Genomic DNA, 16,259 nt, shown 5'->3' on the forward strand with positions numbered 1-16,259 from the left:
GTTAGCGAATTATTTTATAATGTTTTAGGAATGCAAACATTTTTTAAAGCATATTTAATTAAGAAATATATACATGCGGGCTCGGCCGGGATTTGAACCCGGGACCTCTCGCACCCAAAGCGAGAATCATACCCCTAGCCCACGGAGCCAGAATGTAGTGCAATATAATTTTTATAGCGTTTCTTATATGTAAACTTAATTTAAAAATAGCATTACTGGTTTAAAATAAATAGATGGGCTCGACCGGGATTTTATTCCATGACCTCGCGCACCACTTGTGAGCGTCATATTCCTAGAACACTAAGCCCCGATAATAGCGAATTATTTCATGCATGCAAACATTTTTTTAAACCATAATTAATTTAAAAAAACATACATACGGGCTCGGCCGGGATTTGAACCAGGGACCTCTCGCACCCAAAACGAGAATCATACCCCTAGACCACCGAGCCACAGTGTCGTGTAAGACAATTTTTATAAAGTTTCTTATATGTAAACTTAATTTAAAAATAGCATTACTGGTTTAAAATAAATAGATGGGCTCGACCGGGATTTTATTCCATGACCTCGCGCACCACTTGTGAGCGTCATATTCCTAGAACACTAAGCCCCGATGTTAGCGAATTATTTCTTGCATGCAAACATTTTTTCACAGCATAATTAAGTTTAAAAAAAACTTACATACGGGCTCGTCCGGGATTTGAACCAGGGACCTATCGCACCCTAAGCGAGAATCTTACCCCGAGACCACCGAGCCACAGTGCCTGCATTATGATTTTTATAGCCTTTCTAATATATAAACTTAATTTAAAAATAGCATTATTGGTTTAAAAAAAATAGATGGTCTCGACCGGGATTTGATTCCATGACCACGCGCACCTTACGTGAGAGTCAAACTCCTAGAACACTAATCCCCGATGTTAGCGAATTATTTTATACTGTTTCATGCATGCAAACATTTTTTAAAGCATAATTAATTTTAAAAAAAAACATACGTACGGGCTCGGCTGGGATTTGAACCCGGGACCTCTCGCAACCTAAGCTTAAAACATACCACTAGACCACCGAGCCACTTTGTCGGGAATTATGATTTTTATAGCGTTTCTTATATGTAAACCAAAATTGAAAAAACCTTTACTGGTTTAAAAAAACAGATAGGCTCAACCGGGATTTAAATCCGCAACCTCGCGCACTCTACGTTAGAATCATACCCGTAGAACAATCAGCCCCGATGTTAGCGAATTATTTTATAATGTTTCAGGAATGCAAACATTTTTTAAAGCATATTTAATTAAGAAAAATATACATACGGGCTCGGCCGGGATTTGATCCCGCGACCTCTCGCACCCGAAGCGAGAATCATACCCCAAGATCACCGAGCCACAGGCAGTGTCGTGCAATATAATTTTTATAGCGTTTCTTATATGTAAACTTAATATAAAAATAGCATTACTGGTTTAAAATAAATAGATGGGCTCGCCAGGTATTTTATTCCATGACCTCGAGCAACACTTGTGAGCGTCATATTCCTAGAACACTAAGCCCCGATGTTAGCGAATTATTTCATTCATGCAAACATTTTTTTACAGCATAATTAATTAAAAAAAACTTACATACGGGCTCGGCCGGGATTTGAACCCGGGACCTCTCGCACCCTAAGCGAGAATCATACCCCTAGACCACCGAGCAACAGTGGCCTGCAATATGATTTTTATAGCGTTTCTTATATGTAAACTTAATTTCAAAATAGCATTACTGGTTTTAAATAAATAGATGGGCTCTCCAGGGATTTTATTAAATGACCTCGAGCACCACTTGTGAGCGTCATATTCCTAGAACACTAAGCCCCGATGTTAGCGAATTATTTCATTCATGCAAACATTTTTTTACAGCATAATTAATTTAAAAAAAAACGTACATACGGGCTCGGCCGGGATTTGAACCCGGGACCTCTCGCACCCTAAGCGAGAATCATACCCCTAGACCACCGAGCCACAGTGGCCTGCAATATGATTTTTATAGCGTTTCTAATATGTAAACTTAATTTCAAAATAGCATTACTGGTTAAAAAAAAATAGATGGGCTCGACCGGGATTTAAATCCGCAACCTCGCGCACTCTACGTGAGAATCATACCCCTAGAACACTCAGCCCCGATGTTAGCGAATTATTTCATAATGTTTCAGGAATGCAAACATTTTTTAAAGCATATTTACTTAAGAAATATATACATGCGGGCTCGGCTGGGATTTGAACCCGGGACCTCTCGCACCCAAAGCGAGAATCATATCCCTAGCCCACGGAGCCACAATGTAGTGTAATATAATTTTTATAGCGTTTCTTATATGTAAACTTAATTTAAAAATAGCATTACTGGTTTAAAATAAATAGATGGGCTCGACCGGGATCTTATTCCATGATCTCGCGCACCACTTGTGAGCGTCATATTCCTAGAACACTAAGCCCCGATAATAGCGAATTATTTCATGCATGCAAACATTTTTTTAAACCATAATTAATTTAAAAAAACATACATACGGGCTCGGCCGGGATTTGAACCAGGGACCTCACGCACCCAAAACGAGAATCATACCCCTAGACCACCGAGCCACAGTGGCCTGCATTATGATTTTTATAGCGTTTCTAATATATAAACTTAATTTAAAAATAGCATTACTGGTTTAAAAAAAATAGATGGTCTCGACCGGGATTTGATTCCATGACCACGCGCACCTTACGTGAGAGTCAAACTCCTAGAACACTAATCCCCGATGTTAGCGAATTATTTTATACTGTTTCATGCATGCAAACATTTTTTAAAGCATAATTAATTTTAAAAAAAACATACGCACGGGCTCGGCTGGGATTTGAACCCGGGACCTCTCGCACCCTAAGCTTAAAACATACCACTAGACCACCGAGCCACTTTGTCGGGAATTATGATTTTTATAGCGTTTCTTATATGTAAACCAAAATTGAAAAAACCTTTACTGGTTTAAAAAAACAGATAGGCTCAACCGGGATTTAAATCCGCAAGCTCGCGCACTCTACGTTAGAATCATACCCCTAGAACACTCAGCCCCGATGTTAGCGAATTATTTTATAATGTTTCAGGAATGCAAATATTTTGTAAAGCATATTTAATTAAGAAAAATATACATACGGGCTCGGCCGGGATTTGATCCCGGGACCTCTCGCACCCGAAGCGAGAATCATACCCCAAGACCACCGAGTCACAGGCAGTGTCGTGCAATATAATTTTTATAGCGTTTCTTATATGTAAACTTAATATAAAAATAGCATTACTGGTTTAAAATAAATAGATGGGCTCGCCAGGGATTTTATTCCATGACCTCGAGCACCACTTGTGAGCGTCATATTCCTAGAACACTAAGCCCCGATGTTAGCGAATTATTTCATTCATGCAAACATTTTTTACAGCATAATTAATTAAAAAAAAACTTACATACGGGCTCGGCCGGGATTTGAACCCGGGACCTCTCGCACCCTAAGCGAGAATCATACCCCTAGACCACCCAGCCACAGTGGCCTGCAATATGATTTTTATAGCGTTTCTTATATGTAAACTTAATTTCAAAATAGCATTACTGGTTTTAAATAAATAGATGGGCTCGCCAGGGATTTTATTCCATGACCTCGAGCACCACTTGTGAGCGTAATATTCCTAGAACACTAAGCCCCGATGTTAGCGAATTATTTCATTCATGCAAACATTTTTTTACAGCATAATTAATTTTAAAAAAAAAACGTACATACGGGTCGGCCGGGATTTGAACCCGGGACCTCTCGCACCATAAGCGAGAATCATACCCCTAGACCACCGAGCCACAGTGGCCTGCAATGTGATTTTTATAGCGTTTCTTATATGTAAACTTAATTTCAAAATAGCATTACTGGTTTAAAAAAAATAGATGGGCTCGACCGGGTTTTGATTCCATGTCCTCGCGCTCCACTTGTGAGCGTCATATTCCTAGAACACTAAGCCCCGATGTTAGCGAATAATTTTATACTGTTTCATGCATGCAAATATTTCTTTAACGCACAATTAATTTTAAAAAAACATACATGCGGGCGCGGCCGGGATCTGAACCCGGGACCTCTCGCACCCTAAGCTTGAAACATACCCCTAGACCACCGAGTCACTTAGTCGGAAGTATGATTTTTATAGCGTTTCTTATATGTAAACCAAAATTGAAAAAACCTTTACTGGTTTAAAAAAACAGATAGGCTCAACCGGGATTTAAATCCGCAACCTCGCGCACTCTACGTGAGAATCATACCCCTAGAACACTCAGCCCCGATGTTAGCGAATTATTTTATAATGTTTCAGGAATGCAAACATTTTTTAAAGCATATTTAATTAAGAAAAATATACATACGGGCTCGGCCGGGACCTCTCGCACCCTAAGCTTAAAACATACCACTAGACCACCGAGCCACAGTCTGGTATAAGATAATTTTTATAAAGTTTCTTATATGTAAACTTAATTTAAAAATAGCATTACTGGTTTAAAATTAATAGATGGGCTCGACCGGGATCTTATTCCATGACCTCGCGCACCACTTGTGAGCGTCATATTCCTAGAACACTAAGCCCCGATAATAGCGAATAGTTTCATGCATGCAAACATTTTTTTAAACCATAATTAATTAAAAAAAACATACATACGGGCTCGGCCGGGATTTGAACCAGGGACCTCTCGCATCCGAAGCGAGAATCATACCCCTAGACCACCGAGCCACAGACAGTGTCGTGCAATATAATTTTTATAGCGTTTCTTATACGTAAACTTAATATAAAAATAGCATTACTGGTTTAAAATAAATAGATGGGCTCGCCAGGGATTTTATTCCATGACCTCGCACACCACTTGTGAGCGTCATATTCCTAGAACACTAAGCCCCGATGTTAGTGAATTATTTCATGCATGAAAACATTTTTTTACAGCATAATTAATTTTAAAAAAAACTTACATACGGGCACGGCCGGGATTTGAACCCGGGACCTCTCGCACCCTAAGCGAGAATCATACTCCTAGACCACCGAGCCACAGTGGCCTGCAATATAATTTTTATAGCGTTTCTTATATGTAAACTCAATATAAAAATAGCATTACTGGCTTAAAAAAAATAGATGGGCTCGACCGGGATTTGATTCCATGACCTCGCGCACCACTTGTAAGCGTCATATTCCTAGAACACTAAGCCCCGATGTTAGCGAATTATTTTATACTGTTTCATGCATGCAAACATTTTTTTAACGCACAATTAATTTAAAAAAAACATACATCCGGGCTCGGCCGGGATCTGAACCCTGGACCTCTCGCACCATAAGCTTGAAACATACCCCTAGACCACCGAGCCACTTAGTCGGAAATATGATTTTTATAACGTTTCTTATAAGTAATCCTAAATTTAAAATAGCAATACTGGTTTTAAAAAAACAGACAGGCTCAACCGGGATTTAAATCCGCAACCTCGCGCGCTCTACGTGAGAATCATACCCCTAGAACACTCAGCCCCGATGTTAGCGAATTATTTTATACTGTTTCATGCATGCAAACATTTCTTTAACGCACAATTAATTTTAAAAAAACATACATGCAGGCTCGGCCGGGATCTGAACCCGGGGCCTCTCGCACCCTAAGCTTGAAACATACCCCTAGACCACCGAGCCACTTAATCGGAATTATGATTTTTATAGCGTTTCTTATATGTAAACCAAAATTGAAAAAACCTTTACTGGTTTAAAAAAACAGATAGGCTCAACCGGGATTTAAATCCGCAACCTCGCGCACTCTACGTGAGAATCATACCCCTAGAACACTCAGCCCCGATGTTAGCGAATTATTTTATAATGTTTCAGGAATGCAAACATTTTTTAAAGCATATTTAATTAAGAAAAATATACATATGGGCTCGGCCGGGATCTCTCGCACCCAAAGCGAGAATCATATCCCTAGACCACCGAGCGACAGTGTCGTATAAGATAATTTTTATAAAGTTTCTTATATGTAAACTTAATTTAAAAATAGCATTACTGGTTTAAAAAAAATAGATGGGCTCGACCGGGATTTAAATCCGCAACCTCTGCCACTCTACGTGAGAATCATACCCCTAGAACACTCAGCCCCGATGTAAGCGAATTATTTTATAATGTTTCAGGAATGCAAACATTTTTTAAAGCATATTTAATTAAGAGATATATACATGCGGGCTCGGTCGGGATTTGAACCCGGGACCTCTCGCACCCAAAGCGAGAATCATACCCCTAGCCCACGGAGCCACAATGTAGTGCAATATAATTTTTATAGCGTTTCTAATATGTAAACTTAATTTCAAAATAGCATTACTGGTTTTAAATAAATAGATGGGCTCGCCAGGGATTTTATTCCATGATCTCGAGCACCACTTGTGAGCGTCATATTCCTAGAACACTAAGCCCCGATGTTAGCGAATTATTTCATTCATGCAAACATTTTTTACAGCATAATTAATTTAAAAAAAAACTTAAATACGGGCTCGGCCGGGATTTGAACCCGGGACCTCTCGCACCCTAAGCGAGGATCATACCCCTAGACCACCGAGCCACTGTGGCCTGCAATATGATTTTTATAGCGTTTCTAATATGTAAACTTAATTTCAAAATAGCATTACTGGTTTAAAAAAAATAGATGGGCTCGACCGGGATTTGATTCCATGACCTCGCGCTCCACTTGTGAGCGTCATATTCCTAGAACACTAAGCCCCGATGTTAGCGAATAATTTTATACTGTTTCATGCATGCAAATATTTCTTTAACGCACAATTAATTTAAAAAAAACATACATGCGGGCGCGGCCGGGATCTGAACCCGGGACCTCTCGCACCCTAAGCTTGAAACATACCCCTAGACCACCGAGCCACTTAGTCGGAAGTATGATTTTTATAGCGTTTCTTATATGTAAACCAAAATTGAAAAAACCTTTACTGGTTTAAAAAAACAGATAGGCTCAACCGGGATTTAAATCCGCAACCTCGCGCACTCTACGTGAGAATCATGCCCCTAGAACACTCAGCCCCGATGTTAGCGAATTATTTTATAATGTTTCAGGAATGCAAACATTTTTTAAAGCATATTTAATTAAGAAAAATATACATGCGGGCTCGGCCGGGATTTGAACCCGGGACCTCTCGCCCCCAAAGCGAGAATCATACCCCTAGCCCACGGAGCCACAATGTAGTGTAATATAATTTTTATAGCGTTTCTTATATGTAAACTTAATTTAAAAATAGCATTACTGGTTTAAAAAAAATAGATGGTCTCGACCGGGATTTGATTCCATGACCACGCGCACCTTACGTGACAGTCAAACTCCTAGAACACTAATCCCCGATGTTAGCGAATTATTTCATGCATGCAAACATTTTTTAAAGCATAATTAATTTTAAAAAAAACATACATACGGGCTCGGCTGGGATTTGAACCCGGGACCTCTCGCACCCTAAGCGAGAATCATACCCCTAGACCACCGAGCCACAGTGGCCTGCAATATGATTTTTATAGCGTTTCTTATATGTAAACTTAATTTCAAATAGCATTACTGGTTTAAAAAAAATAGATGGGCTCGACCGGGATTGGATTCCATGACCTCGCGCTCCACTTGTGAGCGTCATATTCCTAGAACACTAAGCCCCGATGTTAGCGAATAATTTTATACTGTTTCATGCATGCAAATATTTCTTTAACGCACAATTAATTTTAAAAAAACATACATGCGGGCGCGGCCGGGATCTGAACCCGGGACCTCTCGCACCCTAAGCTTGAAACATACCCCTAGACCACCGAGCCACTTAGTCGGAAGTATGATTTTTATAGCGTTTCTTATATGTAAACCAAAATTGAAAAAACCTTTACTGGTTTAAAAAAACAGATAGGCTCAACCGGGATTTAAATCCGCAACCTCGCGCACTCTACGTGAGAATCATACCCCTAGAACACTCAGCCCCGATGTTAGCGAATTATTTTATAATGTTTCAGGAATGCAAACATTTTTTAAAGCATATTTAATTAAGAAAAATATACATGCGGGGTCGGCCGGGATTTGAACCCGGGACCTCTCGCACCCAAAGCGAGAATCATAACCCTAGCCCACGGAGCCACAATGTAGTGTAATATAATTTTTATAGCGTTTCTTATATGTAAACTTAATTTAAAAATAGCATTACTGGTTTAAAATAAATAGATGGGCTCGACCGGGATCTTATTCCATGACCTCGCGCACCACTTGTGAGCGTCATATTCCTAGAACACTAAGCCCCGATAATAGCGAATTATTTCATGCATGCAAACATTTTTTTAAACCATAATTAATTAAAAAAAACATACATACGGGCTCGGCCGGGATTTGAACCAGGGACCTCTCGCACCCAAAGCGAGAATCATACCCCTAGACCACCGAGCCACAGTTGCCTGCAATATGATTTTTATAGCGTTTCTTATATGTAAACTTAATTTAAAAATAGCATTACTGGTTTTAAAAAAAATAGATGGTCTCGACCGGGATTTAATTCCATGACCACGCGAACCTTACGTGAGAATCATACCCCTAGAACACTCAGCCCCGATGTAAGCGAATTATTTTATAATGTTTCAGGAATGCAAACATTTTTTAAAGCATATTTAATTAAGAGATATATACATGCGGGCTCGGTCGGGATTTGAACCCGGGACCTCTCGCACCCAAAGCGAGAATCATACCCCTAGCCCACGGAGCCACAATGTAGTGCAATATAATTTTTATAGCGTTTCTAATATGTAAACTTAATTTCAAAATAGCATTACTGGTTTTAAATAAATAGATGGGCTCGCCAGGGATTTTATTCCATGATCTCGAGCACCACTTGTGAGCGTCATATTCCTAGAACACTAAGCCCCGATGTTAGCGAATTATTTCATGCATGCAAACATTTTTTCACAGCATAATTAATTTAAAAAAAAAACTTACATACGGGCTCGGCCGGGATTTGAAACCGGGACCTCTCGCACCCTAAGCGAGAATCATACCCCTAGACCACCGAGCCACTTTGCCGGGAAAAATGATATTTATAGCGTTTCTTATATGTAAACCTAAATTGAAAATAGCATTACTGGTTAAAAAAAAAACCATAGGCTCAACCTGGATTTAAATCCCCGACCTCGCGCGCTCTACGTGAGAATCACACGCCTAGAACACTCAGCCCCGATGTTAGCGAATTATTTTATAATGTTTCAGGCATGCAAACTTTTTTTAAAGCATATTTAAGAAAAGCATACATACGGGCTCGGCCGGGATTTGAACCCGGCACCTCTCGCACCCGAAGCGAGAATCATAACCCTAGACCACCGAGCCACAGTGTCGTGTAATATAATTTTTATAGCGTTTCTTATATGTAAACTCAATATGAAAATAGCATTACTGGTTTAAAATAAATAGATGGGCTCGACCGGGATTTTATTCCATGACCTCGCGCACCACTTGTGAGCGTCATATTCCTAGAACACTAAGCCCCGATGTTAGCGAATTATTTCATGCATGCAAACATTTTTTACAGCATAATTAATTTAAAAAAAAACTTACATACGGGCTCGGCCGGGATTTGATCACGGGACCTCTTGCACCCTAAGCGAGAATCATACCCCTCGACCACCGAGCCACAGGGGCCTGCAATATGATTTTTATAGCGTTTCTTATATGTAAACTTAATTTAAAAATAGCATTACTGGTTTAAAAAAAATAGATGGTGTCGACTGGGATTTGATACCATGACCTCGCGCACCTTACGTGACAGTCATACTCCTAGAACACTATTAAAGCACAATTAATTTTAAAAAAACATACATACGGGCTCGGCCGGGATTTGAACCCGGGACCTCTCGCACCCTAAGCTTAAATCATACCCCTAGACCACCGAGCCAACTTGTCGGGAAATATGATCGTAGGGGAGAAATGGGCATTCACCGACGGGAGGGGGTGTTGGGGTGTTAACACCCCCTCCCAACTCCTCTCACTCCCCCTCTGACCTTGGGTTGATCTTCCTCCTGATAGCCGCCTCCCAGGGCCACCGCGAGAACCCGTAGAAGGTAACGAGGTTATTTTGGCGCGTTTTTGAATACTTTCCCGCGCTTTTGGACTTCGTTTTAGGGAATGGCAACACTGAGTAGAAGGTAAGTTTTTGGATGGCAACGTTAATGTTTTGGTTGTTATGACAACTAGAGTTTGGATAGCAACTTTTAAGAACGTTCGTGGCGCCATCTATCGGGACTTTGAATATTTTACTGAATTTAATTATTTTTATTTTTACAGAGTGTTGAAGTTGGGAATCGAACACGCGTCCACCAAAAGGTCTTCGTAGTCGAGGGATATTGAGCACACGCGCTAACCACTCGGCTACGAAGACCTACATATGAGTACACTAATTGTCATCCCAATATAATTTTCACTTGAGGCAAATGCACATGGCGCCATCTGTTGAGACTTTGAAGATTTTTCACGAATTTTTGGACATGGAATTTTTTTTTTTTAAATAATTGTAAATTATTATTTTTCACCAAAATAAATTTTTTGTTTTAAGTTGATGGTCCCACCAACCAGCCCGATTTATTTGATAAATACACCCCATCAACATTTTTTTTTAGACTGCCGATGCGATTTACATACCCACGCAGCTAATTTGGAATATGCCAAAACAAAATTTCCTGAAATAAAATTTTCTGAAATAAAATTTTCTGAAATGAAACATGAAAAAATTAATGATGGACCCTAGAAGTGCTGCAGTTCAAATATTTATTCACAAATCGAAATTATGTACATGTGATTATTATTTACAGATGATGAATTATATACAGATGAATTATATACAGATGAATTATATACAGATGAATTAGATACAGATGAATTAGATACTGATGAATTATATACAGATGAATATTTACATACAACAGTGTCCAAATTATGTATTCGGAATTAGGTCGTGACCATATGCATATGAATTCACTCCATCAGACAAGAGATATCTTTTGTCGTCGAATGGAGAGAGAGCGGTCTTATTCACTCTTTAAGTGAAAATTTGGTGGTTTTCACTTCCAATTTTCATCGCCTCCTCTCTTGTATTCTTTACACTCCTCAAACACTTTAAATAGTCGGAATGCTTTATTTTCTGTTTTACGATGTGTCTGGAGACACCCTTGGCTGTCTTCTTTTCTTTATTCGCCGACTTGATGGAATACATTTTCGCACGTAAGCCGACGAATTCTTCGATGATTGCACCATTCATTTCATCTTTAAAGCATCCAATTTTTTTCTTATTTTTTGAGGAGTAGAATGGATGTGTAGGAGGGTATTCGGAGGTATCATACAGATGCAAATGTCGGGCCATATCGCTGTAAATATCTTCTGTCTCAAATTCATACGTAAGGCTATCCATGTCAGTGAATAAGAGCTGTGCCCTCTCCCCATATTCACGTATTATATGATTATAATGAAAATCATACATAAGATATTTGCTCATCTCCAAAATTACGTAGCCCACGTAAATTGGACGATTCAGTAAGATACTTGTCTTCACCCTCTCCACCCCTACTAATTCTTCAGTGAAGATTTTAAATGATTTGAAGCTCGGAGCAGCAACCATCTTCTTTGCACGTCGCTCATCATGCACCAGTTGTATGTCCACTCGGTTCCTGAGATTCTCCATCGTTTTACCATACACCGAATTATTTAGGAGTTTGAAAAAGTCCTTCTCAAAGGAGTTGGCAGCATTCTTCCTCTTCTCCGTGTTAAATTCGATGTATGGCTTTAGCCAGGCCTTCTGTTTGAAGGATAGCACTTTGTGCACTTTCTTCAGTTGGAGACCGAGTGACAGATATAGCTGCAAATTTCTATTGTAGATGACATACCGCTCCTTGTTTCTTAGATTTGGCACCAATTTTTGGGATTCATGAAATTTCACCATATGTGTCGTCTCCATAATTTTCTTTGCCGTAGGCGACAGCATATCTTCACTTATTTTTAAAGATTCGGGGCAAAGAGGGTAGGAATTGTGAATTGTATGCAATTTTTCATCATAGTGCAGATCCACCTCTAATACGTATCCCATGTCACTGTCCGGAGAAATGGCCTTGATCCAGTCTTCCGTCACCAGGCTAGCATACATCCATTTTAATTCACCGTAGGGTAGCGGCTGACTCATCGCCCAGCCGTATAGATTATTGGCATCAAGGTACATAATGTATTTAGATGGGCTGGATGGATCAAAATTTTTCATGTATTTATTGTTGGCTTTTGCATACCTTTTTGTAATAACAGAAATACCACCTCGAATGCCACGTTCAATGAATAGGTGCATATCAATGTCCGTGAACAATTCGAGGGGCTGATTCGTCATCTTCAGACATGCTTGCCAAGCTAATCCTGGTGAGGTGTACATGTTTAGGGGGTCAATCGAATAATAAGTTTGACACAAATTTCTGAACCCTTGTAGTATATCACCGAGTTGGAGAACGTCAGAAGCTACGTAGAGGTCATGATACTCTCCAAGAGTCTTGAGATGAAACTTCTCCCAAACAGTTTGTGCATGACGATAGTCCTCATCACTGATGCCGCTGTTTGAGAGAGAGCTAAAAAACGATGACCTTGGAGGGAGTGCATCTTCGTCAAACTTTTCGAAGGAATTCATATACTCATATGGATAGACCCCCTTACGTAATAAGAGGTGGATTTTATCTGCAGGCATGTGATCGGCCAAAAGCTTGAAATTAGCAGGTAGCATATTGCTCACTAATTTCTCCAGCGACGTCGGCAGAAACTGAAAGCTGTCTAGGAAGACCAACTTCACCTTTTCCCCTCGTTTCTCCTCTCTAGGTGCTATTGAGAATGAGATGTACTTCTCCATGTTCGTCGGAATCACCTCGTATTCATAATCCTTGAAGGTGCCCAGGGTTTTTACGATATGATGTGCATCATAATTTTTCAAGTTGTGAAATATGACAGGGATCATTTTCCGCAAACGAAACTTCAAGTTGCACTGACTGTGCGCAGCACCACGATACTTCCCAGAGAGATGGTCATGGTCCCGAACTCTGTCAGTTCCCAATCTTCCCTGGCAAATATGACATGATGATGCCACTTTGAAGTTTTGCTCTTCTTGATGGGAAAGGCATAGGGGCTTCACATCCATCAATTGTTCTGCAATTTCGGCCGGCTCATTCAACAAATTTTCCACGAAATGAGTTGATGCGTCGGGACCCCGATATACGGTGATAGGTTTTGTGGTTTTTCCATCGGGGCCGACTACAAGATAGGCGTAGCCACAAGCATCATGACGAGCAACCTTTTCCGTGTATGATGTAGCATCTTCGGGTGTTGCTGAATGCAGCGGGACGATAAGCGACTCAAAGTCCGCGTAGATGGCATAGGGGAGCGAGTGTTGAAAATGAATATTTTCGAACTTTAAAATATTCTTCCCCTCTTCCGGTAATTTTACCCTCTGTGGACTCAGGTCTTTGCAGAACTCGTGATGTTCCTTCAATAGACGTTCACTGGAGAATCGATGCAGGCAGCGATAACAAATGAAACATTTTGGATGATGTTTGGATAAGTTGGCCACAAGGCGTGACATGTCTCGGATGAGACAATAATGTTGCGTCTCCTCGTTGGTGATGAGCAGCAAGTTGATACAGTCTTCATCCTCCCGTTTGGAGATGCATAACGGGAAAACTTCATTGTTGTCACATCCGAAAACATTGATCCTAAGATTGTTCATCTTCTCAATAGATGGAATTTTCGTGAGGGGGACGGGAAATTCCACCCCTTCCATCTTGATGTCACTTTCATGCTGTGTGTAGTGAGACACACGTTCAGGATGCCTTTCCCAATGAATATTCATCTTGTGTGCCAACAAACACCAAACCAAACATTTGGCGTCTTCATTTTGGATATTTAATACCGCTTTTTTTGCCTGCATCTTTTTAGTGAACGGAATGTAGCTACGTCCTGCTAGCGGTGCATATTTCGCACATTGCACTTCCACGTGAATAATGTGATCGAGGGTCCACCCCGAACCAAGCTTCAAAAATTCTTCGAAACTATTGTCAACTTTGGTGATTGCCTCTTCTAGGTGTTCGGGGATAGTATGCTCCACTAGCTCAATTTGGGTAACACTACCAAAGTAGTGAGTGATGATCTGCCTCTCCCCATTTTCGAGCAGACGCGGGAGCTGAGCCTTCATGACAATGCGCCACTTGATGGCTTGCTTCTCCCGTATTTCTTCAGCGAGAAGCTGTTGAATTTGGGGTCGCAATTCCCCGAAGCACATTTTCACTTCTTCCGAATTTTCTTGTGATGGTGTCAAAAATTCTGAGGCGAAAACACCTAAAGCTGTTTTTCTGGATTTTCTAAATTTTTTGGCGGGGGTGGAACCCTGATCCACAGCTTTGCGCTTTGATGGTCCAGCGCTATGCGAAACTCTCATATGTTGCATCATGTGTGACTTTCGGCTAAATGCTTGATCACAATGTAGGCACTTGTGAATCGGCTCTCCGTGAGCCGCGCGCTCATGTCTCCTCAAATTGTCCATCCTTGTAAACTCCATGTTACAGTCTTTGCATTTAAAGGTGACTGGAGCTGTCGCAGAAGCATGAGTCAGCATATGGCGAGTCAAATGTTCTTTGCGAGTGTACGCTACATCACACTCAGTGCATATAAATAGTTTTGAATTCGAGTGAGTCTTCAAATGCCTAGTAAGAGCATCCTTCCTCGAGAAAGTCTTACTGCATGTTTGGCATACCTATCAAAAAAAAAAAAAATCTCTTTTAGAATCGAGCTTTAAAAAGTTTTCCCTCAAAATCTACGTTTATTCTTAACGAAAGTCATTTTTCATTGAAATTCTAACGAAAACCAATTCCTAACAACAACACGCAAAGTCTAACAAATGTCCAATGAAAGTCTATCAAAAACCTATATTCATCAAAAACTCAAAACCTATTTTCAATAATAATCCTCACCATAACATTGATCTGTCTTACTACCCTGAAAATCCTAACAGAATCCCCAACACTAATCGAACACAATATACATTTCTAAAATATACTGTCGCGAGTCTGAAAACACAATCTCCAATACTGTCGCGAGTCTGAAAACACAATCTCAAAAAAAACCCTATCGCGAGTCTGAAAACACATAAAAATTCAATTTTTCAAAATAAAAACACACACCTGAAATAACCCCTCCAAAAATATATTCTTAAAAAAGAATTGAAAAGCACAGCTTTAACTTTCCATAGTTTTGTTTATCAACAAAGTGGAGAAATTTTCCGGACATTGCATTCGAAAGATCGGAGAGCATTTTATGCGTCATTGAACTTGAATGGGCAAGTAAAGAGAACGCTACAGGTAGGTGAGTCACAATACTCCAAGAGAAGGGAAGCTTTTCAAAAAGAAAATCTCTCTCTTTCTAAACAAAAGTTTTTTTTTTTCTTAAGCGAGATTATAAGTTGTAAATAATTTTTTTCTTTCTAAATCTTAATATATTTTCTCACATATAAAATTTTTCTAACATAAATTTTTTCTCAAATTTATAAAAAGTATAAATTTTTTTTTTCTAATGAAAATTTTTTTTCTAGCACATAAAATTATTCCTCACAGCTTGTTAAAGTGAACATGTAAAGTTTTCAAACTTGTAAAAACATATTTTTTTTTTCATTCAACAAAATTTTTCTCAAACAATTTTTCTAACATAAATTTTGCAAAACTTTTATCAAACAAATTTTTTTTTTTCATTAAGTAAAACTTTCTCAAACTAACAAAATAAATTTTCATTCAACAAAATTTTTCTCAAACAATTTTTCTAACATAGATTTTCTAACATAAATATTTTTAACTAAGCTTTTATCAAACAAAATTTTTTTTCTAACATAAATATTTTAACTACTTGTAATCAAATAAATTTTTTCTCAAACTAACAGAGTTTTTTTTTTTTTGTCTAGCATAAATATTTTTCTAACATAAATATTTTTAACTAAGTGAAATAATTTTTCTAACACAATTTTTTTTCCCTCAAACTAACAAAATAATTTTTTTCTCTAACTTTGAAAAAAAAAAGTATAAAAATGCATTCCTAAATAGTTTCAAGCTTGTAAACAAATCAATATTTTTACACACAACATATGACAAATCCCAATCGCGTACCTGAAAACACATTAATACATTTTCCCATCCAAAAT

General features: G+C 39.1%; 1 protein-coding gene and 12 non-coding genes across 13 annotated transcripts; all 13 read right to left on the minus strand.

The window, feature by feature from the left end:
• Nucleotides 1-380: 380 nt before the first annotated feature.
• Nucleotides 381-452, minus strand: Trnap-ugg (transfer RNA proline (anticodon UGG)). Its single transcript has one exon. It is a non-coding gene; the product is annotated as a tRNA-Pro (tRNA).
• A 1,165-nt stretch (nt 453-1,617) lies between these two features.
• On the minus strand, nt 1,618-1,689 carry Trnap-agg (transfer RNA proline (anticodon AGG)). The gene has a single exon. It is a non-coding gene; the product is annotated as a tRNA-Pro (tRNA).
• A 233-nt stretch (nt 1,690-1,922) lies between these two features.
• On the minus strand, nt 1,923-1,994 carry Trnap-agg (transfer RNA proline (anticodon AGG)). The gene has a single exon. It is a non-coding gene; the product is annotated as a tRNA-Pro (tRNA).
• A 1,475-nt stretch (nt 1,995-3,469) lies between these two features.
• On the minus strand, nt 3,470-3,541 carry Trnap-agg (transfer RNA proline (anticodon AGG)). Its single transcript has one exon. It is a non-coding gene; the product is annotated as a tRNA-Pro (tRNA).
• A 234-nt stretch (nt 3,542-3,775) lies between these two features.
• Trnah-aug (transfer RNA histidin (anticodon AUG)) lies at nt 3,776-3,847 on the minus strand. Its single transcript has one exon. It is a non-coding gene; the product is annotated as a tRNA-His (tRNA).
• Nucleotides 3,848-4,689: 842 nt separating this feature from the next.
• Nucleotides 4,690-4,761, minus strand: Trnap-cgg (transfer RNA proline (anticodon CGG)). Its single transcript has one exon. It is a non-coding gene; the product is annotated as a tRNA-Pro (tRNA).
• Nucleotides 4,762-4,998: 237 nt separating this feature from the next.
• On the minus strand, nt 4,999-5,070 carry Trnap-agg (transfer RNA proline (anticodon AGG)). The gene has a single exon. It is a non-coding gene; the product is annotated as a tRNA-Pro (tRNA).
• A 1,468-nt stretch (nt 5,071-6,538) lies between these two features.
• Nucleotides 6,539-6,610, minus strand: Trnap-agg (transfer RNA proline (anticodon AGG)). Its single transcript has one exon. It is a non-coding gene; the product is annotated as a tRNA-Pro (tRNA).
• An 856-nt stretch (nt 6,611-7,466) lies between these two features.
• On the minus strand, nt 7,467-7,538 carry Trnap-agg (transfer RNA proline (anticodon AGG)). The gene has a single exon. It is a non-coding gene; the product is annotated as a tRNA-Pro (tRNA).
• Nucleotides 7,539-8,392: 854 nt separating this feature from the next.
• Nucleotides 8,393-8,464, minus strand: Trnap-ugg (transfer RNA proline (anticodon UGG)). The gene has a single exon. It is a non-coding gene; the product is annotated as a tRNA-Pro (tRNA).
• Nucleotides 8,465-9,011: 547 nt separating this feature from the next.
• Nucleotides 9,012-9,083, minus strand: Trnap-agg (transfer RNA proline (anticodon AGG)). Its single transcript has one exon. It is a non-coding gene; the product is annotated as a tRNA-Pro (tRNA).
• A 236-nt stretch (nt 9,084-9,319) lies between these two features.
• Nucleotides 9,320-9,391, minus strand: Trnap-cgg (transfer RNA proline (anticodon CGG)). The gene has a single exon. It is a non-coding gene; the product is annotated as a tRNA-Pro (tRNA).
• A 2,205-nt stretch (nt 9,392-11,596) lies between these two features.
• On the minus strand, nt 11,597-13,925 carry LOC129233064 (uncharacterized; the record flags this gene model as incomplete). The annotated part of the gene is made up of 1 exon (XM_054867142.1): nt 11,597-13,925. A coding segment is annotated over exon 1 (2,329 nt), but the record flags the coding sequence as incomplete, so codon positions are not given.
• Nucleotides 13,926-16,259: the final 2,334 nt, after the last annotated feature.

Source organism: Uloborus diversus, unplaced genomic scaffold (assembly GCF_026930045.1).
Source record: "Uloborus diversus isolate 005 unplaced genomic scaffold, Udiv.v.3.1 scaffold_1554, whole genome shotgun sequence".
NCBI lineage: Eukaryota > Metazoa > Arthropoda > Arachnida > Araneae > Uloboridae > Uloborus > Uloborus diversus.